At 34.1% G+C, this 25,839-nt stretch overlaps 1 protein-coding gene across 1 annotated transcript in view; it reads left to right on the top strand.

Annotated features, from left to right (window-relative positions):
• The first annotated feature begins 1,703 nt into the window (after positions 1–1,703).
• ABCD2 (ATP binding cassette subfamily D member 2) overlaps positions 1,704–25,839 on the top strand; it is a 50,621-nt gene continuing 26,485 nt past the window's right edge. Inside the window, exons 1-6 of the mRNA XM_006767838.2 lie at positions 1,704–2,951; positions 4,480–4,660; positions 11,333–11,448; positions 14,709–14,877; positions 15,766–15,860; positions 20,617–20,762. Coding sequence (XP_006767901.1) covers positions 2,016–2,951; positions 4,480–4,660; positions 11,333–11,448; positions 14,709–14,877; positions 15,766–15,860; positions 20,617–20,762 — 1,643 coding nt within the window. The 5' untranslated portion in view covers positions 1,704–2,015. The remainder of the gene's footprint in view (positions 2,952–4,479; positions 4,661–11,332; positions 11,449–14,708; positions 14,878–15,765; positions 15,861–20,616; positions 20,763–25,839) is intronic.

Consider the following 25,839-nt stretch of genomic DNA (forward strand, 5'->3'; position numbering starts at 1 on the left):
AAATTTTATTGTAAAATCTATATAATAAAAGCCTAAGCGACGGTTACGGCAGAATGACCAGAATGACCGGTCACTATGATGCACACTGACCACCAGGGGGCAGATGCTCAATGCAGGAGCTTCCCCCTGGTGGTCAGTGAGCTGCCACAGGGGGAGTGCCGCTCATGGCTAGCGAGTGCAGCAGTGGTGGTGGGAGCCGCTCCCGCCTTCGTGGCAGTACTCTCCTTCCTCCACTGCAGCGCTAAGGAGCAGTGAGCAGGCAGGCGGTAAGGAGTGAGGGGTCCCCCAAGGGGTCCTGGACTGCGAGAGGGTACAGGCCGGGCTGAGGGACTCTCCCACCCCCCAGTGCATGAATTTCGTGTGCCAGGCCTCTAGTAAGTAAATAAATGCCTGCAGCTGTGTTCCAATAAAACTTTATTTATGAACACTGAAATAAAAATTTTATACAATTTTCATGTCACAAAATAGTCTTCTTTTGTTGTATTTTTAAGCACTTTAAATTGTAAAAACGACTCTTAACTCAAGGGTCATCTAAAAAAATAGATGGTGGACCATCTGTTCTAGCTTAATGCATATCTTCCCAGGCTTCCAGCATGTATGTTGTGTGTGGAGGGTTGGGGTAAAAAAGCTAATTTTTCACATATTCAAGAATATACTCTTCCTTATTTAAAAAAAGCCTTTTATATATTGTTTTAAGTATGCAGAGTTTTGCTTGACTATTTAGCAGTTTAAGTCCTCCATTAGGAAAATGGAGAATTTTTTTAACACTCTTGGTTTTTATCAAATAACTAAAATATAAATGGGGAGTAACCAATGGATTTATCTCTAAGCCTAAACAAAACAAACAAACAAAAGCCCGTGAAAGAGAAAGAACTCTTGAATAATGAAGTAAGCTCTTGGAGAAGCTATTTCCAACTGTCCTACTCTGGTTGGGTTCCCAAATGGGTAACATTTGATTATAGAGTCACAGTACCTCCAAGTAGCAAGGGACACAAGGGAGTAGTAGAAGTGAAACATTGCTCTCATTTATTTAGTAGCCACCTTGTAAATAAATACCAGTGCATCAGAGCTCCATTGCTAAAAATAGCAGTCGTGGGGCTGGAAGACTTTTATTATAAGGAGGAGTAAACACAGGGGTGGAAATAGAGCAGATAATTAGTTTATATAATAGAGAAGATTTCTTTTTATTTACAAATAATACCCTCGATTACAACTTGTCTGGTAGGTTCTGGGTCTTCATATAAAATCATAGAAAAAAAAATTAAATGGATGGGGACAGGACCGCAAAACAGATCCAAGTATTTTTTTCCCCGGTGCCCTCCTGGCTTTGTCACTTCTCTCTCCCTCTCAGATTCATTTCACAGCCCTCTTCTATTCAGTTTACGTTGAGCATCTTATCCCTCCTTCCTCAACTCCCTGGCGTCTTCTCCTTCTCCATCCCGTTTTATAGCTTTTGGAAATCTCCCTTTCTTTTTGCTCTTCCCCTTGTGGTATCTACTAAAACCTTCAGAGAATCGCTGTATGTTCTGAAACTTCTGTGGGTTTCTAAGTGACGCTGAGCATGCTCAGTGGCTAGGGCAGGTTTTGTTGCCAGCAGCTTGCCTGATTCGACCTCTCCAAAAATAGACATTTAACTCGCTGAACTCCAGTTTAAGGATGAAATTCATTTTGCTCTCTCCTCGTTTTAAAGGTTCAAAGGGAAGCAGCGAGGATTCCACGGTCCCACCGCCCTCACAGCCAATGAGGGGTCGGTGAGGGAGGAGCTTGGGGCGGCTCGTTGCGGCTTGAGCTTCTGAGCGAATCCTCCCCAGGAGATGCAGTGGAGACTGAGCTCCGCTTCGTCTGTCACAGCAGAACAAAACTAAAACAAAACCAAAAAAAAAAAAAAACAGAAGAGGAGAAACGCTGCAGAGTATGGAACGCTGTAGCACTTTCTGAAATACTTGCTGGGGATCCCCGTGGAGCATGATCTTTTAAAACTATCCTTTTTGAAGCTGGTTTGGGTAACTGGGAAAATGATACACATGCTAAATGCAGCAGCTGATCGAGTGAAATGGACCAGGTCGGGTGCTGCTAAAAGGGCCGCCTGCCTGGTGGCTGCGGCATATGCTGTGAAAACCCTCTACCCCATCATTAGCAAGCATTTAAAGCAAACTGGCCACGGGAAGGAAAAAGAAGCTCGCGGGGCTGCAGAGAACAGAGAAACACTGCATTGCACCGAGATTCCTGGTAAAAAACCTTCGCCCGGAGTGAATGCAGATTTTTTCAAACAGCTCCTAGAACTTCGGAAGATCCTCTTTCCAAAACTTGTGACCACGGAGACAGGGTGGCTCTGCCTCCACTCGGTGGCTCTCATCTCGAGAACCTTTCTGTCTATCTATGTGGCTGGTCTGGATGGGAAAATCGTGAAAAGCATTGTGGAAAAGAAGCCTCGGACTTTCATCATCAAACTGATCAAGTGGCTTCTGATTGCCATCCCTGCCACCTTTGTCAACAGTGCCATAAGGTACCTGGAATGCAAATTGGCTTTGGCCTTCAGAACTCGCTTGGTAGACCATGCCTATGAAACCTATTTTACGAATCAGACTTATTATAAAGTGATCAATATGGATGGGAGGCTGGCAAACCCTGACCAGTCTCTTACTGAAGATATTATGATGTTCTCCCAGTCTGTGGCTCACTTGTATTCCAATCTGACCAAACCTATTTTAGATGTAATTCTGACCTCCTACACCCTCATCCAGACTGCTACATCCAGAGGTGCGAGCCCAATTGGACCCACTCTATTAGCAGGACTGGTGGTATATGCCACTGCTAAAGTGTTGAAAGCCTGCTCTCCCAAGTTTGGTAAATTGGTGGCCGAAGAAGCGCATAGAAAAGGCTATTTACGGTATGTGCACTCCAGAATTATAGCCAATGTTGAAGAAATTGCGTTTTACCGAGGACATAAGGTAAGAGAAATTAAGGTGATGGGTGAAATGTGAGCATGTTCAAGCGGCCACTTCAGTGCTAGATACCATCTGTTGTACTATTATTGATGGACCCACTTCTTTAGCGTTTTAGATTCCTGTAACACCTTAAACCTTCATTAAAATACATGCTTCATTACCCTGTTTAATGACAAGCTGTTAAAAAAATTATAGAGGGTAAACTTTTCTGAAGTTTCATGAGAATACAATATTCAGCACTGTAGAAAATAATCTACTTCACCCCTCTTACTCAACTGTGCTCAGAATTATCTCTAAAGCATTTTCTTAAAACTCAAATCCCTAACTTAGTTGGTGGTTCTACAGAATTAGAAGAAAATATATGTTTGGCAACTATTGAGATGGAAATTTAGGGTGGTATTTTATTGTTGTTGTTTTTCAAGGGAGGGAAACATGTTTTCTTATGAAAAACAAGTTTGACAGTTTTGCATTCCTGGTCAATGATGGACTGTCCTAAGTCTTAAGAAATTTAGGAGAGTGGGGCTCACCAATGCTTTTCCATTACTCTTAGTACCACATTTTGACACAAATAAAAAGAGACAGTGGAATGAAGTTTTGTCTAACTTTGATAGAAAAACTAAGATTAGAAATGAGGAGGAGGAAAGAGTTCCAGAGTGTTATTTTAAATATTGAAGATTTTCAACCTTAAGCAGATCCCTAAAATAGTTAGCCTAGTTACCTAAAATTGCAGTGCATGACAGTAACTTCATAATATTAAATATGGCAGAAATTTTAAGGTGATGCATCTGCAGTCCTAATCCAAATGTCTGGCAAATAAAATATTAAGGTATTCTAAAGTTGAAAATGGTATTTTAATTACGAGGCAGAATTATTTAATTTTTAAAGCATCATCAATTATCAAAAATTTTTTTATAGCAGTACCAATCTGAAGAAGAAACTTTAAAGCAAATTTAAAACTTCTACTCCCACTTGAAAATTGTCCTCATATGTTGTATTAATCATATTGATGTGTCAGTCTTCTTGAATCATTGAACTTAGTGATGTAAATTATATCATGCTGTAGGCTTCTTGAATTTAAGACAAAGTCCAATAAATTGAGTTAGTTCAAAATTGGAGTCTAATTACACATATATGTATCATATACTTATTTTCAGATAGTTTTGGTATAATCAAGAAGGATAAGATTCTAGCATTGTTTACTCATGTCTTGCAGAATATTTGGTTTCAACATCTCATACATATAATTTTAAAATCATGCTTATAAATCACTTATATATATTTTACACTTACATATTTTATACTTAGCATTATATTTACTGAGTATTATTTTTTAATGTTACAGGTATGATAAATCTAAACAATAATGACTAAATCTGATATTAATCTGTATTTATTGGTTGTTAGAATCATAGATAATATAATACTAAATAAAGCAAGCTAATATGTAACTTATCTTTAAAGTCCTCAAGCATACAATATTTATTTTGATAGCTCATGCTAAGTTAATTCTTAACTCTTTTTCTCTCTATAGGTAGAAATGAAACAACTCCAGAAAAGTTACAAAGCTTTAGCAGATCAGATGAACCTCATTTTATCGAAACGTTTGTGGTACATTATGATAGAGCAGTTCTTGATGAAGTATGTTTGGAGCGGCAGTGGACTAATTATGGTGGCTGTACCTATTATCACTGCAACTGGCTTTGCAGATGGTGGTAATGGCATTTATGCTTAATCTCAAATATATGCTTAAGGTTATTTCTCTTGAAAGTATTACTGCTTGTTCTGTGTGAGTGAAACTGTATGTAGCCATTGTTCTATAGTCATTAATAGTCAGAAACAATGGAAGACTTTGCAATGTCCAAAGATAAGACCAGCAATATGAAAAAAAAGGAGATAAGTTGCTCAAAAGAACTTTCCAGTTCTGAAATATTTCAGAGATCTCTGATGCAGTGTTTCTGGGAGTTGAACTTGAGCAATTTTAATTATACTGCCTTATATAAAATAATTCTCTAGTTTAACATTTAAACTCAAAACAAAGTACCTTCAAAAAGAGTGTAAGTTTTCTCATTGCCAACTTCAGTTGTGCACGTCCAATGCATTAAATTTATAAATGTTCTATAACTGGGTCTGCTCTAATTTTATTTAAAAAGTTAGACAACAAGGAATACTTTTTCACAAAGTGCTTCATGCCATGGTACAAAGTCTGCTCTACTTGTAGGTAACATAGATAACCTCCTATGTAGCATGATTTGGTGGTATTGTGGGGGGAAAGGTTTACAAATAGCAAGTGTCTAATTCTAGCCTATCACCATCTCAGTGGTTTTTGTCAATATTGTCATCCTTTGGAATAACAAAGATAAGGGCAAAAGGGGCATTAAAATGTTGTGTCTTACTTGATTGAGGTGGGAGTTTGGATCTTAATTGGCAGGGAAATAGGGGAATTAAAATAAAGAAGCAGCATTTCCTGGTCTTTCTGAAAAATACAATATACACCCTCCTGTCTGAAAACCACTTGACCGAATTGGCCTTCGAGTTGAAGAAGCTAGACAAAAGCCTGGGCCTTTCTCATCTCTTGGCCTTCCCTCTATTTGCCCTTATATGTGTTAGTCATATTAACCAAACTCCCCAAACCTCCGTTTCCTCATCTATAAAATGATCATCAGAAAGGCTACTTCGGAGGGCTGCTGTGAGGATTTAATGGAGTCATGTTTTGAAAGTACAGCGCATGCTCTGGATGTTCTCGATACAGGGTGACATTTACTATGTAAAAAACAAAAGGCAACACTAAAAATAATGTAAGGGAATTCACATTATTTTGTGGTTATTTTTGGTGTAGTTATTTGTTTTAAGGCATCTAATTAAAAACAAGTAAAAAATTACCACATGCTTTTACACTTTAACTGTACCTAAATACTTTAACCAATTCTTATAAAAACACTTGTCAAATTTGAGTCATTCTTAACCTACAATTGTTCATTTTAGTAATTAGGATTTGTCAAACCTTTGAGAAATGCTATGCATATACAACATTCAATACATATACTCCACAATTCAACAGTAGACACTGTGTTTAGACCACTGGAAAACGGAATTTTATCTGTTTTTATATTTTCAAAATGTCATTTAAAAAGCTTATATTGAAAAAGTCATTGCTATTAAGAGTATTCTTGGACTAAATATTTTCATAATTAAATAAAAAATAAATTGCTTTTTCAAGCGTATTAACGAAAAAAAGACACTCCAAAACCTATGTTCTTAAGATCAGTTTTATTAAGAAATTTGACAAAATTGTCAGATATTCATGGTATATTGAATCTTTTATATTAAAAGATTCTCTCTAAGTATATGGATATTTTTAAAGTTTCATATATAATGTATACTAACAGCAGCCCCAATTATAAGATTATGGGGTAGTTCTGTTAGTCCTTGGAAGCACTGGTCTTGTTAGAAAACCCTGGAGTAAACATAGAACAGGGAAAATGCAGCTATTAATGGTGACAAATTAACCCCACAGAGACCACTAAGACATAAACAATGTATGCAAAGAATATAACAATCTTACTTCTGTAGGTGATGCAATAAGATGTTCAAAATACATTCTATGAATCCTGAAAACACCATGTTAATTTAAAGAAACAGCATTAAAATTTTAGATGGGAATAATAACATTGATGCAAATGAAACTGATTCTTAAAACTTCTTTTCAAAAGAAAATGTTATACAAAGAAAAACAATATAAGAATTTCATAGAAGAAATTCATAGGAGCTATAATCTCAATGAATTCCTATGACAAGATTATTATGAGAGTATGCCTCAATATCTTCTGTAATTTCTAAGGTTACTATATTTATGCTTATAATGTTTACATATATGTGTTTACTAAATATATTTGACCAATAATGACTTAACACATGAAAATTTTATCATTTTACTCAGACAAAATTATTTATTTTTAAGATACTGACATATCTTTGAGGCTTTAGGTCTTAGAATTGCATACCAGATAGTCTAATCTAGTCTTCAATCTCAATTTACTCTTATGCCCTGAGTTGTCCCTTATGTTAGAGAGGAATTAAGTGTATGACACTGTATATATATGAAATGGGTGAGTGAGAGGAATGGCAAAGAGAACAGGAAGATAGAGGAAAGAAGCAGGTCACTTTAAATCTAGACTCTGCTGTTTATTAGTATTCATCCTTCAGAAAATGACAAAACTTCATATGCTTCAGTTTTCCTATCTTAACTGTAAAGATGATAATATATCGTTTAAAGAATTATATGAAATTACATACATTGTATTAATGTGCTTTTACACAGTCCTTGGCAAGTAGTAAGAACTTTGGTGGAAGCAATTGTTAATATTTATTTATATTCTTACCATGTAGGCTCTGGAGTCTAGAATCTGGCTCTTTTGTTTATTAGGCTATATCTAAAGACAAATCGTTTCATCTTTTTGTGCTTTCATTTCCTCATTTTCAAAATGGGGGAAATTTTAGGGTAGTTAGGAGGATTAAAGAAGGTCACATATATAAAACTTGTAACAATACCTGCCCCATAGGAAGTGCTCAATAGATATTTGCTGGTATGATTATTATTGTTAAAGAGCAAGGCATTTGCAAGTGATTAGGACATCAGAGTGACATGCAGATAGGAGGAAGAACCTACATAACATTTGTGGGGAGAGGAGAAAAGAAAAATAGATCTATAGTACAACTTTAAGAGAAATCTTATGGTTAAGGGTAGGATCATGTTAATATTCATGTTCATGTTACAAAATTGCATATGGAATTGTGCCACCTTCACATCAGAAGAGGACCTTAAAGGTCATTGAATCTGGAGCCTGGTAGTTACCCCAGTCACACAGACGGTAGAAGCGTTAAGGCTAGAAAACATTATGTAACTCCTAGAGCTTTGCTTTTTTTCCCTTGATCATGTTGCCTCTATCTGAGCTATTTGGGAACTTGATGTATAAGGAACTTCACTTAGTTTGAGACCAACTAATCATGGTGCCAACTAGTTGAAAAAGCATTGAAATAGTGTTATATCGTTTCTATTATATATTTTTAGAGGACATTGGCCCGTCGTTTGCTTTGTAGTAAGAGAAAAACTGAAATTACATGAAAGAAAAAATAGTTACCTAGGAGCTATAATCTCAAATTTTTAACATTATAAACCATTTTTGATATCATATCAAAAGCAGTTCTGGGTAAGGCCAGAGAAAGCTACCTATAGGTCCCTCCTGCCAGACATTATCCCAGACACCTTCACAAGCCGGGAAGAAAGCATCTAAGGCACCAGCACTGCCAATATTACCCGCATAGTTTATATCAGGGTTTACTCTCTATATTGTACAATTATATGGGTTTGGAAAAATAGATAATGATACAACCTTAGCTTTTTTCATCCTTTCTTGCCTCTTCAGTGAAATAACAAAATGTGTCCATGGCTGCATACATACTTCTTATTAGCAGAGCTGAACAGTGTCAGTAAAATAAGCAGATGTAATATTAACCATTAAATCCTTAAATGAGGAACTTTTGATAAAATATTTAAAATATTTGGTAGGACAATAAGTATTTGGTGAGTGCTTTAGGTCATGAGTTTATATCTCTGACACTAAGGAATCTGGCCCTAGAGAGTTTATGCAGTTGACCGTTGTGTGCTTGATGAAATAGTACTGGCACTGCTTTCACAGTGCCTACCAAAGAACAACCAGTAGAATAAAAGTGAAATGAAATCTGTCCAGAGCTATTGGTAGTTTTGTTGCTGAAAACATGAAGAAAACCCAATACACATTAACCTGCCAAAGCAACATGGGAGGTACCATGCCATATCAAACACAAGTCTGTCTGTGCTAGTTTCTTAACAGAGGTTGTCAGTGATAGCTACTATTCAAACCCCTTTTAACCCATATTCATAAAAATATTATAGTTATTTTCAATCATCAGCCAGATTCTTTGTGAGCCAATACTTTATTCTTAGTGCTTTAACTGATCCAGCATTTCGCTATTTTTGGTAGCTTGCTGAGAATCCCTTGGTAATTTTTTTGTGTGACTTATCTAATTTTTTTTCACACATTTAAATGTGTTTAAGAGTATCTACACACTGTCCCTAGTCTATTTATCTAATATCTTTCACTCTTCAATTATACCAGTGCTCAAAGCTTTCCTTTTTACATTCTTCAAGGAAACTAACGTCAAGGGAAATAATGATAGTTCTTTAGAGCAGTGTTTAACAGAATAGACCAAATTAGATTCTCATAAAAGGTCCCCGTGAGCTCATGGTGATTCTGATACTCAAATGAAATCAGTGCCTGACACTAACCCATACTTTATTTTGCCCAAGCTACTTGTTATTCTGTTGGTATTGCTTAAAATTTCCCTTCATGTCATTGCTTATACCATACTTGTGATGTGTTAAAATTGTATGTGGCTTTTGAGGACTTCCTCACCATATACTTCTCCATAAAGCATTTCCCTGTCTCTTGCAGCAAGAAATTATTTTTTGTGGGAGCATTTGAGATCTTGTTTCCCTGAAATCATCTGTTTGGCTCAACTAAACTCTTATAAAAATTCCACACACACAAAAAAAAATAATTTTTGCCTCCTCCAAATACCTCATATTAACTCTTATCATAGACTGCCCACAGCATAGTTATTTGGGAACTTGACTTCTCTCTCTTACCAAACTGCAAGCTCCCCAAGAAAAGAGTCTGAAAATAACACTTACCTTTGCATGTCCTATGGCACATTGCCTAATTTCTTATACATCTAGGTGTTCAGTAAATGTCTGCTGAGTGAATTTTCCTTATGCACAGATGCCTTTCCAATTCAGCTGAGCTGTCTATGAGCAAGTAAAGGTGAAAGTATCTAGTAGTCATAGTAGGGCACAAGTTAATTATATTGTTATGGAAAAAAACCCTTCACATTGAGATAAATCAGAGAGAAATAAATATTAAAGTGGGCCTATGAGTATCTTATCATTCTAACATTTTCACTAATTTACAGCTTTTGACTTAAAACTTTTTAAATAATCTATAGAAGGATAAGATAGATAATGAAATAGATGGAAAGATTAAAATAATGATCTGGAGAGAATAATTTTGAAGAATAAGAATAAATTGAGTAGATATGCAATAATAACTATAATAACTAGAGGAAATAATAACAGCTAACATTTAGAGTGTGTATTATTATAGGCCATGCATTGGGCTAACAGTTCCTTTGTATTTAACCTTTAAACCTCACAACAACTATTGGAGATAGACTTTTTTAAGGTAGTACTATTATTTCCCTCATTTACATGTGAGAAAATAGGCGTGGAGAGGATAAGTAGCTTACTCTACTTACCTTAGTACTTGCCAATAAGTAGTAGAGCCTGGATACAAACCTAGTCTGGCTCCTGATCATAATTTTGCATTGACAGTAAATTTGGGATGTTCACCCATCCATCCATTTAATATACACCAAGGATTATTATATGATAGACACGTTTTGAGTACTAAGAATAAGGAATAAAACACACAGTCTTGTCCTTTAAGGAACTTACAGTCCATTAGAATAGCTAGACCAGGGTTTCCACTGCAACCTGTACTAAAGAATTAACTCTAGCCTGGCTGGTGTGGCTCAGTGGTTGAGTGTAGACCTATGAACCAGGAGGTCACAGTTTGATTCCCGGTCAGGGCACATGCCCGGGTTGTGGGCTTGATCCCCAATGTGGAGCATGCAGGAGGCGGCCAATCAATGATTCTCTCTCATCATTGATATTTCTATTTTTCCCTCTCTCTTCTTCTATGAAATAAAAAAAAGAATTAACTCTTGAAGAGCTACCAAAAAAACCCAGAATGGAAGTATATTAAAGTCGGACGAAATCATATATACAGGTATCAGAGGGTAAACAGAGTATTGCAAATTTGGGAGCTGCTGTACTAAGGTGAAGGTTGATTGAAACTGGTAGACAGAGACTAAATTATGAGGGTCGGCTAATTTGAACTTATATTAAAAGAACCACACTAGAAACATTTGCTTATATTAGTTAGTTGGATTTCATTGACCAAATCAATAGTATTTGATTCCTGCAGTAAGGGTAGGGTGTTGGATTTGGAAAGGGTTGTAAGAATGCTAAATGAAAATAGTTCTTAATTCTTATGAATTTAATTTTCTAGCTCTTTTTCTAGAAAAAAAAATAAGACAAAAGGGAGATTTCAAAAAAAATCTGGTACAATTATTCTATTTTCAATAATTCATTAAATATCTAGGAACTTGCTAATACTATTGAACATTTTACATATGGCTGTTGTAACCACAACTTCATTTGTATACAAAAAAAACATTTAGTTACTTGAAAAAAACTAAATAGTTTTGTAATTTGCTTTTATATTTAGAAGACGGCCAAAAACAAGCTATGGTTAGTGAACGGACAGAAGCCTTTACCACTGCTCGAAATTTATTGGCCTCTGGAGCTGATGCCATTGAACGGATTATGTCTTCATATAAAGAGGTACTTGCATTTCTTGTCAATCTGTGAGATACATGAAAATCAAGCAAAATGCAAATTACCAGATATACTTAGTATTTTGAAAACATATCCTTATCAAAAATTGTAAAGAGGCCCTGGACAGGTGGCTCAGTTGGTTGGAGCATTGTCCTGTACATCAAAAGGTTGCAGGTTCGATTCTCAGCCAGGCACGTAGCTAGGTTGTGAGTTCAATCCTCGGTTGGGGTGGGTACGGGAGGCAACAAATCAATGTTCCTCTCTCAAATCAATGTTTCTCTTTATCTCTCTTCCTTCCTCTCTAAAAATCAATGAAAATATATCCTTGGGTGAGGATTAAAAAAAATTGCGAAGTGTATAATAAAGTTAAGGGAGAACAATTCCCAAATGTATTGCTGCTAATACCCTTTAATTTTGACACTATTGTAATTCCTCTTTTTTCTGTCTATATATGACACATTTGTTTTTAAACTAAAAAGAAAAGTCCTTAGGTGTGGATTCTAGAGACAGTGCCTAAATTTAAATTATTGCCCCAGTATTTACTAATTATGTGAACTTGATCAAGTTTCTTAACCTCTGTGTGTTTCCTCATCTGTTAAATGAAAATAGTGATAGCACTGACTTTTTCAGAAAACAATACATATTATGTGCTGAATAAATGTACTCAATAAAATTATTTATATACCTTGCAAACTTATACTCATTCTTCATGACAAGTTAAACCTCACCAAACACAAATAAATGTGCTTGTGATTCCACCTTCTTCCTACTTTCCCTGTAAAGTCTGGGTCTTCCAGGTCTGTGTTCACAGTACATCTGGTTTTTACCACTTTATAATTGTCTGTCTTCTGCACCAGACCTTGAGTGGAAAGTAGGAACTATCTTACCCATCTTTACATTCTTAATATTCATTTTAATAGTTGGACTATTATATGTGGTCAATAAATATTTGTTGAAGTAATGGTAATAAGACCTGCAGATATGACAGGGTTAAGATTTAAAACCACTTTATTCAATTGAGTTATTACTGATAATATCCCCATGGACAGTCAGTCTCACTATTAATTACTCATGTAACTTTTATATTAATATCAATTGCCAGATCAGCATTATAAATTTAGGTGCCTATTAAATCAGCCTTGAATTAAATTAGCATTTAAAAGAGTTATAAATTTTGTGATTTGCTGACAAAACTTTCAGTTTCATTAAATAATTGAATTGAGTTGGTTGGTTTCTTTTAAACCAACAAAGTAAAACAGTTATTTAGGGCCATATACCAAAACAACTCAATTAAAAATTTTTTTCAAATAGTAATTTTTATAATCTGAGACAGTTTTAGGGATTTTTTATGTAACATATTATGTATCATTAAAATCAAATGACAAATAAAATTTTTATCTCTCTTTCATTAACACTTTGCTATCTAAGTCACAGAAAGAATATCAATTGGTTTTTCTAGATCCTCTCCAACACAGTAAATAATTGCATTTTGCTTTATTCTGCCTGAATGTTCTTTGAGTCATAGAATGGTCACTGCCAAACAATCTTACTACTACTGTGACAGCATATGAAAGTACTATGCATTCTTTGCTAGCTCCAGAGGTAAAAAGGTTCCTTTTTAGAGTCCCTCTCTTGTATTCCAAAGTAACTAACCCACAGTCACATTTTCAGTTTTTTTCAGACACTCTTTGCCCACTCCACCTTGCAACTTGGTCTACTAAGTCATTGCCTCCTGCCTTTCTTTAACTGACCTTTGCATTTGGTTTTGGGTTTTTTCTATGCAAATATATTTACCCAGATTTCCTTTGAATCTGTATTTTGTTAATCTTTAGCTCTGTTTTTCTCTACCTGGAAACTCAAGAAATTCTTCTAGATGACATTTTAGACATTACCCTTTAAATGTTTATAACATTAACATATAGAAATGCAATACTAATCTAATTACAGACTCTCACACACAGTAGAGACATGTGGTAGAGGCTTTTAGCAATAACACCTACTTATTTACTGCTTAATCTTTGCACACACAAAATTCTTACCTAAATGTCAGCATTGTTGAATTATTTCACAATTTATTGTTTAAAAAACATTCATTAGTGGCATGCCTTGCTTATTAGTACCAATTTCCTTATAAACATTTCTGTAAGGAAATGGTTTTTGTGCTTTCCTTTTCACTGAGAAAGATGGTCTTGACAGAAGATGAGTCACATTTTACAGTACTTTGATAACAAGATGTTCTTTTAATAGAAAAACAGCTGGAGAGTCCATCTAAATTGGACAACTGGCCGCATAAAAGCAAGACACTACTGGACTGAAGCAGAGATTTCATCTTGTGTTATTTTACATTCTCTCCTAGAAAAAAAAGTCATATTTAATGTTTTTCTTTGGCCATATAAATCATGCTTTGCCTGAAAATATTGTGAATTGTGGGATTTGGACTGAAAATGATTTAAAGTTTTCATTGAGCTCACTCCCAATATTGGTATCCTCTAGCAGGGGTATTTTCTCTGGCCACGCTTAGGAATTTTGATAATCAATTTGACTCAGAAACATTCCATTTATAATAAGAAAAAAATGTATTTTTCTTCTATTTAAAATCTTCCATTTTAAATTGAAGAAAAAAATGCCAAAATGAAGAATTTTTATTTCCTTGAATGAATTTAAGCTTTTCACAAAATTTTTAATTTTCTGGAAATGAAATTTGTTATGTAAATAGGCTAAATAAGAACTTTGAAAATTTTTTAAGTTTCACTAATATTCTGAAATCTCTCATTTTGAACCCTGACTTGAATGAATAAATTTTAATGTATTTTATAATTCCAATCAATCTTACGTTGACACCTTGCTATGTTGCACGCTCTCGCTTTTGCTCTCTCTCTAAATTGATCTCAGAGAGGAAGGGAAAATGAGAGAGAGATAGAAACATCAATGATGAGAGAGAATCATTGAATGGCTGCTGCCTGCAAGTCCCACATTAAGGATCAAGCCCACAACCCAGGCATGTGCCCTGTGCGGGAATTGAACCGTGACCTCCCTGTTCATAGGTCGACACTCAACCACTGAGCCATGCTGGCTGGGCAGCTATGTTGCTTTCTTGGTAACATTTTTACTGTTACTTGTTTTCATTGTCAGATGTATTATCTATTTTTCATGAATAATAAAATAGGACCTTTGATGTTAAATCAAGAAGCTTATATGAAGGTACATTTATTTAAAGTCTATCTTGGGTATATTAACTCTATATTATTTCTCTGCATTGGTTTTAGGTCACTGAATTAGCAGGCTATACTACTCGAGTGTACAATATGTTTTGGGTATTTGATGAAGTTAATAGAGGCATTTATAAGAGAACTGCTGTTGTGCAAGAATCTGAAAACCATGACAAGAACGGAGCTAATATAGAACTACCTTTCAGTGACACACTGGAAATCAAAGGTTTTAAACTCATTTTTTAATTGCTGACAGTATTGTAGATGTCCCCATTTTTTCACTTTTTGCCCCCTTCCCCCAGCTTCCACCTCACCCTAGGCCTTCCCCAGGCTACTGTTTGTGTCCATGGATTATGCATGTATGCATGTATGTTCTTTGGTTAATCTCTTCTCGTTCACTCCATCCCCCTATCCACTGAGATCTGTCTAAATGCTTTTAGTTTTTTTTATTTTTCTATATTTAAGTGTTTATCAACAGAACCAAAGTTTTTTAGATGATAGCCTTTAATTGTTACAAGGAACCAACATTTAATTATTTAAACAATTATTCCCAAAGTTAGTGTTGCAGTTTGAGGAGTAGTGAATAACATTAGCATAAAAAATTATTATGCTACTTTTATTTAGGACAAAATTTCTAGAATTAATTTTTGAAACTACACATATGGCAGAATGAATTGTTTACTTTTAAGATTAACAGAACTAGAGCTAATATCACATTGTTCTTCATTCTGTGTTTTAAAACTTAAGTTTGGTTGTCCTATTTTTTAAAATTGTGTTATTCTGTGTCTTAATTCCTTGTTGCAGGACTGTGTTTATTCAGAAGAAAGGTTAACTTAGAGAAATAGTGGTTATAAAGACTATGGGTAGGTTACATCAGCTAGAGTTTGGCTTTGCTCTCATGATTTTGACATCAGATTATTGCAAAATAAAATTTCCGATAGAGATTTTCTAAATAGATGTGTCAAAATATCCCAGTATGCATTACACTTTGCTTTAAATATAACATATATATTTCCATTTATTTCTATGATTTATAACTATGAAGTTATAAAAATACTTAATTAGCAATAACATGCGATGACTTTTGTAACTTAAAATGTTCCTTAACTCACAGGAAAAGTTATTGATGTGGATCATGGAATTATTTGTGAAAATGTTCCCATAATTACACCAACGGGAGAAGTGGTGGCTTCCAGTCTAAACTTCAAAGTAAGATGATATTCAAGAATCTTCTGATTGTTGCCATCACACTAATACAAAACAACTCAGAATTCATGTACCTTATGTTAAATACTTGGAGGAGCATGTGCACAGGAGGGGAAATCAAGAAAGGTATGCACAGTGGCTCAATTCCAGAAGCAGTTACTTCCTCAGAAAGCAGAGAAAAAGAGAAATTTGATTCCTATTGCTTTATTGTCAGGTTATATATCAAAATTGTAGTGCACTGAGAGCCTTTGCTAGGTAACTTTTGAGAGCAGTAGAAAACTTCCTCAAAAATTAATATCTGGAAATAAATTTTATTTTTTTTTCTTATAGGAATTACTCAAAAACTACAAGCCTGAATTATAATAAATTTACTAAAATATGAGGTTAAAGGTCATTAGCAGGTTTACTCCTGTTATTACAGATTCTCTAAATTTAATTGTGTTTTAAATAATCACATCTTCTGTTAGAAAAAAATCAGATTTGTGGATTGGAATTTAGTTTCTAATAACTCTGTTGAGAATAAGAGTTATTATTTAATATTTTACGTCTTGATGATGTAAAAACAGTCAATAAACCTAAGGCCTTTATTTAAAGCACTGTAAAATTCAGATATTTTAGAATTTAGGTACAAAATAATTTGCTCATAAGCATTAATGACTGCAATGAAGGCATAAGAGCTTTAGTCCAAACAAAGAGACGATTGGACTTGATAACAGAATTACAAACATGACAATAATTGTGCTAAATGCTTTTAGTATGGACTTTGTAGTCAAGTTTTAATTCTTAAAAATGGTATTTACCAATGAATAAGGGAGCAGGAAAAGAATAAGTATTGAACAAGGGAAATTCTGTGTTAATAAATGTAAGAGAAATTGTGTTTTAACTACAATTGATGAGGCTTTACTTTTCCATTTATAGACCTATAGAGTTCTTTAATTATTTGGATCTGAGCATGATACCAATTAGGTGCCAAAGGTGCACCATAATCTTAAATAAATTTGAAATAAAACATTTGAAGAGGCATACATAGAATATTTAATTACTTATTAGTAGTTCAGCAATTTATAATTTATAACTTTTTGTATAGAGATTTTCTTTCTCTTTTTTTGGTCAGGTTTGGTTTATTTTTTTCTTTATTATTATTATTTTTTATTAAATGGGGTGACAATGGTCAACATGAACAGATAGGTTTCAGGTGTGGGTTTCTATGTTCAAGATCTGTATATTGCAGCGTGTGCCCACCACCCAAAGTCAGATCTTCTGCTGTCACCTTCTATTAGGATCCCCTTCTCCCCTCATCCCCTCCCCTCTGACAACCAGCACACTGCTGTCTGTGTTCACAATTTTCAGTTTTATATCCCACATATGAGTGAAATCATATCATTCTTAGCTTTTTCTGACTGACTTATTTTACTTAGCATAATATTCTCAAGGCTCATGCATGTTGTTGCAAATGGCACTATTTCATTCTTTCTTAAGTCTGAGTAGTTTTCCATTGTGTATATGTACTACATCTTCTTTATCCAGTCCTCTATCGTAGAACACTTTGGTTGTTTAAGTTCATAATATCAATTTTTATTGTTACACTTATTAAATAGAGTAAGAGTCTTAAATTCTGCCACCTACTAATTATATAATTGTGGACATCACCCTCTTTCTTTTCTTTAATATATTTTTATTGATTTCAGAGAGGAAGGGAGAGGGAGAGATAGAAATATCAATGATGAGAGAGTATCATAGATCAACTGCCTCCTGCACGCCCCCTACTGGGGATCGAGCCCACAATCCGGGCATGTGCCCTTGACAGGAATCGAACCTGGGACTCCTCAGTCTACAGGCTGGTGCTCTATCCACTGAGCTAAATCAGCTAGGGCCATCACCCTCTTTCTGTAAAAACTTGAGCTCAGTTTATTTTTATATGAAATAAATTTTTAAATAATATAATACAAGTGTTACATATTTTAAAGTGCTACAAAGATGTTATTATAGTACACTTTTATAATAATTTTTTATTTTTTACTCAGGCAGGAAGTTTTATTTGAAGTCTCAGGTCCCTAAAATATAATAGAAAGTTGTTTCCTTTTCATGGATTGACAAACAGGTTTTTAAAGGAAAAGGTTCTCTTTTGTTGGCCTTTCAGAATTTAAAAAACAACAACAAACATTTGGAGAATAAAATTTAATAAATGTGGGAATTCTTTTTTAATTTTTATCAATAATTTTTATTGATTTCAGAGAGCAAGGGAGAGGGAGAGAGAGAGAGAGAAACAGCAATGGTGAGAGGGGATCATTGATTGGCTGCCTCCTACATACCCCATACTGGGGATTGAGCCCACAACCCATGACTTCCTGGTCCATAGTTCAAAGCTCAACATGTAGTCAGCCAAACAAGGAATTCTTTATACTCCATAATGTCTGTGTGCTAAATATCAGAAAACATGCTAAAAATATAAATGTAGTAAAATCTCCTATTATGACTCAAAATGCGTTACATTTCTAAGAATTCCTAACAGAGGATGACCCTATTAAAATATTTTGTGAGCCATAACTGGTTTGGCCCAGTGGATAGAGCGTCAGCCTGCGGACTCAAGGGTCCCAGGTTCGATTCTGGTCAAGGGCATGTACATTGGTTGCGGGCACATCCCCAAAGGGGGTGTGCAGGAGGCAGCTGATCAATGTTTCTCTCTCATCGATGTTTCTAACTTTCTATCCCTCTCCCTTCCTCTCTGTAAAAAGTCAATAAAATATATTTAACTTTTGTTTTATTTTGTGAATGTGCCTTTTGCCATGACAGGTACTTTTAAAAACATCATTTGCGAAGTATTTATGCTTCTACAACATTTAACTTCCTTAGTCCTCTTTCTAGTCAAAGAGCACAGCAAATCACAAATTAATTCTTTCTGGGTTTTCCCCCAGGATCTTCCTTTGAACTTTATTTTATCAAAATAGCATTTTAGTTTGGTTACAATTAAAGAGAAAAAATCTATATATTTTTAGAAAAATATCTGTAGATTTTGTAGTCTCAAGCTTGCTTCTATCTTATATCCTTGTGATGGTATCTTTGCTGCTTAGAATGCTCTTCCCCCAGATCTGACTAGTTGCTTCTCATCACCCAGGCTCAGCCAAAATGTTACCTCCTCAAAGAGGCCTTTTCTGACCACCTAGTCAAAAGAAGCCCCCACACCAGACTCACAACGCCACCATCTTTCTATAATAAACTTTCTTATTTTGCTGTCATCCTAGCATTTATCACTACTTAATTTTTATTCATGTTCTTATTACTTTTTTTTCCATTGGAATGTAAGTTCTATGAGAACAAGGACGTTGTCTTGGCCATCACTGTAACCACTATGCCTAGAAGAATGTCAGGCACATGGTAGATATTCAAACAATGTTTGGCAAGGAAATGTCTAATTATTTAGACAGAATATGAATCTGAACCATTTTTGCTTTACATATACTTATTATATACATTCCTAGTTCCTTTATCTAACCTCCATCCCAATCCTTCTTTTTTCTTTCCCTTCCCCCCTTCCTTCCTCTCCCCACTACCTTCTTTCAACAAAAAGATTTCAGCTTATAGTATACACAGCCAATGAGTCAAGGATAGACATTGAACTGGTTGGTCCTTTATACTGACATAATGCAAATAATATGCTCTTTCATTTTTGAGTTTTCAATATGATGTATTCTACATCATTGATGCTTGGATATTTGTATCCATACTATACAAAGATATAGCTACACATATATTGTACTTTCTTCCTCTCATACTTTCATACTATATTCATTTTTAAATCACTAATTAAAAATATGGTTGTTCGTAGAAGTAGATGACACTTTTAAATGGTGTTTCTTTTCCTTGTTCTTCACAATACCCTTTGAATACCACATTAAGGTAACTTCCCAATCCTGAGTAGAAAGGTAACTCATGATATTTAAATGTTTAAATTTAAATGGTAAATAAGATGAGCGATTCTAAAGAGAAATGTCCAATCAATAATGGATAACTTTTGTTTTATTGTTATACCTATATAACTGTGTGTATATATATGTATACATGCACACACATATATAAAACATATATATGTATATTATATGTGTGAATATATATATATTAATGCATCCCTAGACAAAAGACTAAATTACAACCCTCTTGTTTTCTTCTGTCTCGGTTTAGTAAACATATTTTATTTATCTTTGAATAAAGCAGAACTGGAATAAATTTCTCTCTCTGATTATGAGCTTTGTGATTTCTGTAACATTTCAGACTGCTGAAGTACAAAATTAAACAACCCAGCTGGCTCTTAGAATAACTGTGTTTTATAGCTAATAACTCCAACCGACAAATACAATGAAGTTGTATTTTCATTCAATATAAAATTAAATAAATATTAATATAAATAAAATGAAATTGAATGTATTTTAATTTAAATTTTAACAGTGTCGTATTTTCCATGTGGTTATGTTTCTACATATGTGATAGTATCTGATTACAAGGCCCCAGTTAAAATTTTGGAAAGCCAAATGCTCATTTCAAGAAGATTCATTGTCTTTCAGATTGGATTAATTTATAATACTTTTAGCTTCAGAGCATAGTCCAAGCCAACTTTGAGGGTGTTGATTCTGATTTATTTTTCTTTGAATCCTTGCCCATCCTAGGTTATCATGTGTTTGAAATGTGTGTTTTTTTAATAAATCACTTTTAAATGCTGCCAAAGAAATTATTTTGCAGTTTGTAATTTTATTTCTCACTTTAGGTACAAGAAGGAATGCATCTTTTGATTACTGGTCCCAATGGTTGTGGGAAGAGTTCTCTCTTCAGAATTTTAAGTGGGCTCTGGCCTGTGTATGAGGGAGTCCTCTATAAACCCCCTCCCCAGCATATGTTCTATATTCCACAGAGGTAGGTAAAATCTTTTATAGTACAAGAATCAATTTTCTTTACTTTTTAATTCTCTTGATTCCGTAGGCTCTTCAGTTTGTAATCTTTAAGCATGTTTCACTAGAGAAGCTATTAAGGAAATAAAAATTAAGTTCTAAAAGGGACAATGCCACTTTCAGGACAGTATCACTTCTGTTCACTTTAACATTTGACTGGATATAATGAACATTCAAAGGCTATAGATGTTAATGTCAAGGAATAACAGGCTAGCCCAAAGAATAATTAGATCACCTTAGATGTCAGATTATCTCTTCTCACAGAAAAAATTGCACTTGGATAGTATACTAATCCTTTCATCAAGCTGCTTACATTCCTATGTTCTAAAATTGTTCAGTTATGTTTAAAGAGCCTCTATAAAATAGTTTTTGTTACATTTATGCTGTATGATTAATTAATGATTTGAAAATATGCAAAGTAAGCATAGAAATATTAAAAAGGAACATTATTCTGAAGTTTTTAGTCATCTTCATAAAAAAATTTAAAAATATCTAAACACAAAGTTATACTTGCAAATTTGCATCATTCATTGGGAATAAGAGCAAATGAAATCTGAAGAAGAAATATACCTTATACTCATCTGACCCAGTAATTTTTCCATCTATCCTCACCCTGGGTTAGGTAGATAACACAGAGTACTCTTATTATATTAAGAGGACTATTGTGTGGAAGCCAGTAGAGCACCCAGGGTATAGTACCTGAGAAAATATAAATGTTACATGATGTATGGTGCTATCACATGTTTCCTTTGCCCCTTTCTCTTTGTCAGAAAGTGTTTGTACCATCCTGCCCACGGGTCTAAATTTTAGACCATATGTTATAGTTAGGCAGATGAGGTTTTGTGGAACTTTTTGTTTCAAGTAAGATCTATGGTAGTAGCAGGAAGCTACCTGACATGGAAGAGGATGAAGAAATGCATTGGCAGTAAGAAAATATTGGGTATAAGCAATATCATGGATACTCATGTTTAACAGAAAATAGATGACCATCTGTGACACCAGAATCATTTTCTTGTTTTGTCTGTACCTTAAAGTCCTTTGGGAAACCTTCTGAAGCAGAAAGCTAAATTATACCCCCAAAGTTTAAGTTTCAGACATTATTGTATTATGTAGACTGATTCTAATTTTTTATTTGAGGAAAATATTGTTATACCATAGAATTCTACTTTCTTAATAAAATTATGTACATAAATCTTACATTTTTAGCTATTTTAAATTTCATATGTAAATTGAAGGATACAGTTCTCAAATATAGCTGTGACCTAAGCAATATAAGACAGTCCAAAGACATAGGAAAGTACATAATCCACGGAATCATCCTTCAGAACTGAAGGTGAAATAAGGACTTTCCCAGACAAAAGCTGAGGGAATTTGTTCACTAGACCTGCCTTACAAGAAACGCTACAAGTTCTTCAAACTGAAATGATAGGATGCCAATCAGTAACATGAAAATATACAACATACTGATAAAGGTAAACATATAGTCAAATTCAGAATACTGTAATATGGTGGTGTGTTACTCACTTAACTATTAGTATAAAGGTTAAGGAACAAAAGTATTAACAATAACTATAACTAGTATAATTTGTTAATGAATACTTTATATAAAAAGAAGTAATTGCCACTTAAAAACATAAAAGGGGGAGAGTAAAATGGTAGAGGTGTTTGTATTCAATAACAAATTATTATTGTAAAACAGACTGTTATAAGATGTTTTATATAAGCCTCATGGGAACCATAAATCAAAAGCATGTAGTAGATTCACAATAGGTCAAGAGAAGGGAATCAGCACATACCACTACAGAAAATCACCAATTCACAAAACAAGGCTGCGAAGAGGAAGAAAGGAAAAGAGAAGTACAAAATAGCCAGAAAACAAAAAAATGGGATTAATAATTCCTTAACTCTAATAATTACTCTAAATGTAAATAGACTGAATTCTCTAACAAAATCCAACTGTATACTACCTACAAGAGGTTCACTTCAGCCTAAAGGACAAACATAGACTGAAAGTGAAGGGATCCAAATATATTCTATGCAAATAGAAACCAAAGGAGAGCAAGGAGAGCTATTTTTAGACAAAGTAGACTTTAAGCCAAAAATGGTAACAAGAGACAAAGAAAGTCGTTATATAATGATAATGCGATCAAGTCATCCAGAATATATAATAATTGTAATATGTACGGACCCAATATCAAAACACCTTAATATATTAAGCAAATACTAACAGATCTGAAGAAAGATCATTGGGGACTTCAGTACCCCACTTTCAATATTGGATACATCATCCCAACAGAAAATTAACAAGGAAACATTGGACTTGAACCATACTTTAGACAGAATAGACCTAACAGACATATACAGACATTTCATCCAACAGCAGCACAATACACATTCTTCACAAGAAAAAGCATTTGACAAAATAAAACATGGTTTCATGATAAAAAAAAAAAAACTCTCAAAAAAGTGGGTATAGAAGGAACATACCTGGACATAATAAAAGTCATATGCCACAAACCCACAGCTAATATAATACTCAACAGTGCCAAGTTGAAAGCTAGGAACAAACCAAGGATGCCTACTCACAGTCTTGTTCAACATAGCACTGGAAGTCCTAACTGGAGTGATCAGGCAAGATAAAGAAATAAAAGACATCCAAATCATAAGGAAAGAAGTAAAATAATCTTCATTTGCAGATGATATGATCTTACATATAAAAAATGTTAAAGTCTCCACCAAAAACATTTAGAACAGATTTAGTAAGTTCTATGATACAAAATCAACATACAGAAATCAATCATGTTTCTATGCACTAGCAACAAACTATCTGAAAAGGAAAGGAAAAAAAGAAAACAGTCCCATTTATAATAGCATCAAAAAACAAAAAGTTCATCATCATACATCTAACTAAGGAGGCGAAAGGTCTATACATTGAAAACTATAAGACTTTAATGAAAGAAACTAACAAATGGGAAGATACCCCATTTTCATGGATTGTAAGAATATTGTTAAAATATCCATACTACCCAAAGCCATTTATAGATTCTGTGCAATTCTAATGTCATTGTTGACAGAAATACAAAAAACAAAACTAAAATTTGTGTGAAACTACAAAAGACCCGAATAGTAAAAGCAATCATGAGAAAGAAGAACAAATCCAGAGATATCACACTTCCTGATTTCAAACTACACTATAAGCTTATAGTCATCAAAACAGTATAGTACTGGAATAAAAAATAGACATAAACCAGCGGTTCTCAACCTGTGGGTCAAGACCCCTTTGGGGGTCAAACGACCCTGTCACAGGGGTCGCCTAAGACCATCCTGCATATCAAATATTTACATTACGATTCATAACAGTAGCAACATTACAGTTAGGAAGTAGCAACAAAAATAATTTTATGGTTGTGTCACAACATGAGGAACTGAATTTAAAGGGACCGAAGGTTGAGAACTACTGACTTAGACTAATGGAACAGAATTGAGGGCCCAGAAATAAACACCTGTCAGTTAATATTTGACAAGGGAGCCAAGTCTACTTAATTAAGGAAAGATGGTCTCTTCAATAAATGATGCTGGGAAAATGGACAACCACATACAGAAAAATGAAATTGTTCCCCTATCTTATACCACTATCAAGAATGAACTCAAATTGATTCAAGACTTGAATGTGAGACCTGAAACCATAAAACTCTTAAAAGAAAACATAGGAAATAAACTCCTTGGCATTGGTCTGGGCAATTATTTTTTGCATATGAAACCAAAAGCAAAGCAACACAAGCAAAAAATCAGTAACTGGGACTACATCAAACGGAAAAGCTTCTGCACAGCTAAAGAGGCAATAAAAATAAAAATAAAAGCAACAGCAACCCACAGAATGGGAGAAAATATTTGCAAGTCTTATGTCTGATAGTGGTTTAATATCCAAAAAAAAATAAAGAAGTCGTATAACTCACATCTATATATATAATGGAATATTATTCAGCCATGAGAAAGAAGGAAATCCTGCCGTTTGTGACAACATGATTGAAATTTGAGGACATTGTGCTAGGCAGAATAAGTCAGACAAAGACAAATGCTGTGTGATAGCACTTATATGTGTAATCTAAAAACTTTGAACTTGTAGAAACAGAGATATGAAACTTTAATACTAGGGTCTGGAGAGTGGGGGTAGAGGGAGATGTTGATCAAGAGTTAGAAGATATGTAAGTTCTAGAAATATAGTGCACAGCATTATGATTACAGTTAACAATGACATATTATATATGTGGAAGTTATTAAGAAAGCGTATCCTCAGTGTTCTTACCACAAAAAAAGAAATGGTGAGGTGACAGAGGTGTCAGGAAGCACAAGGTGGTAACCATTTTGCTATATATGTGTATCCAATCAACATGTTGTACATCTTAAACTTATATAATGTTATGTGTCAATTTGATCTTAATAAAATTGGAAAAATAAAGAAAAAATACCACTGAACTGTACACTTAAAATGGTTATGATGCAAATTTTATGTTATATGTATTTTACTACAATTGTTTAAATGCGGGGGGGTGGGGGGGGGAGTCGTAAGAAAGTGCATAAATCCAGTCCTTGCCCTCAGAGAAACCTAACTGTTATTTTGCAACAGACATAAATCACTGGGAAATTTTTTCTTAGTTATGAAATTTACTCTTGCCTAAGCAAAAGGTCAACTACAACTTAGTTAAGGAGAAAAATGAAAAGTGTTTTTGAAGACTAACAATTTTTCTTAAAAATTACTGTTAAAGGTCATTTTATCTTGATTACATAACTTTGGAAACATGACAATGTGTGTTTATGTTTAGAATCTTATATCTTGCAGAAAAGCATAGAATTTATTTAAATGTACCTGTAAGCTAAGTGTCTAAATGTAGCATTTATTTTTATATTCCAAAAGCTGCTGAGTTTTTTAAGTAAATTTGAAAATAATTTTATAAGTTTTTATTATTTAAAAGGAAGCTGCTATAACTTATTTCAAAATATTTGTCAGTATCTAATCTTAAACATTTCAACTTAGGATATTC

The sequence above is a fragment of the Myotis davidii genome, unplaced genomic scaffold (genome assembly GCF_000327345.1).
Source record: "Myotis davidii unplaced genomic scaffold, ASM32734v1 scaffold902, whole genome shotgun sequence".
Classification (NCBI taxonomy): Eukaryota; Metazoa; Chordata; class Mammalia; order Chiroptera; family Vespertilionidae; genus Myotis; species Myotis davidii.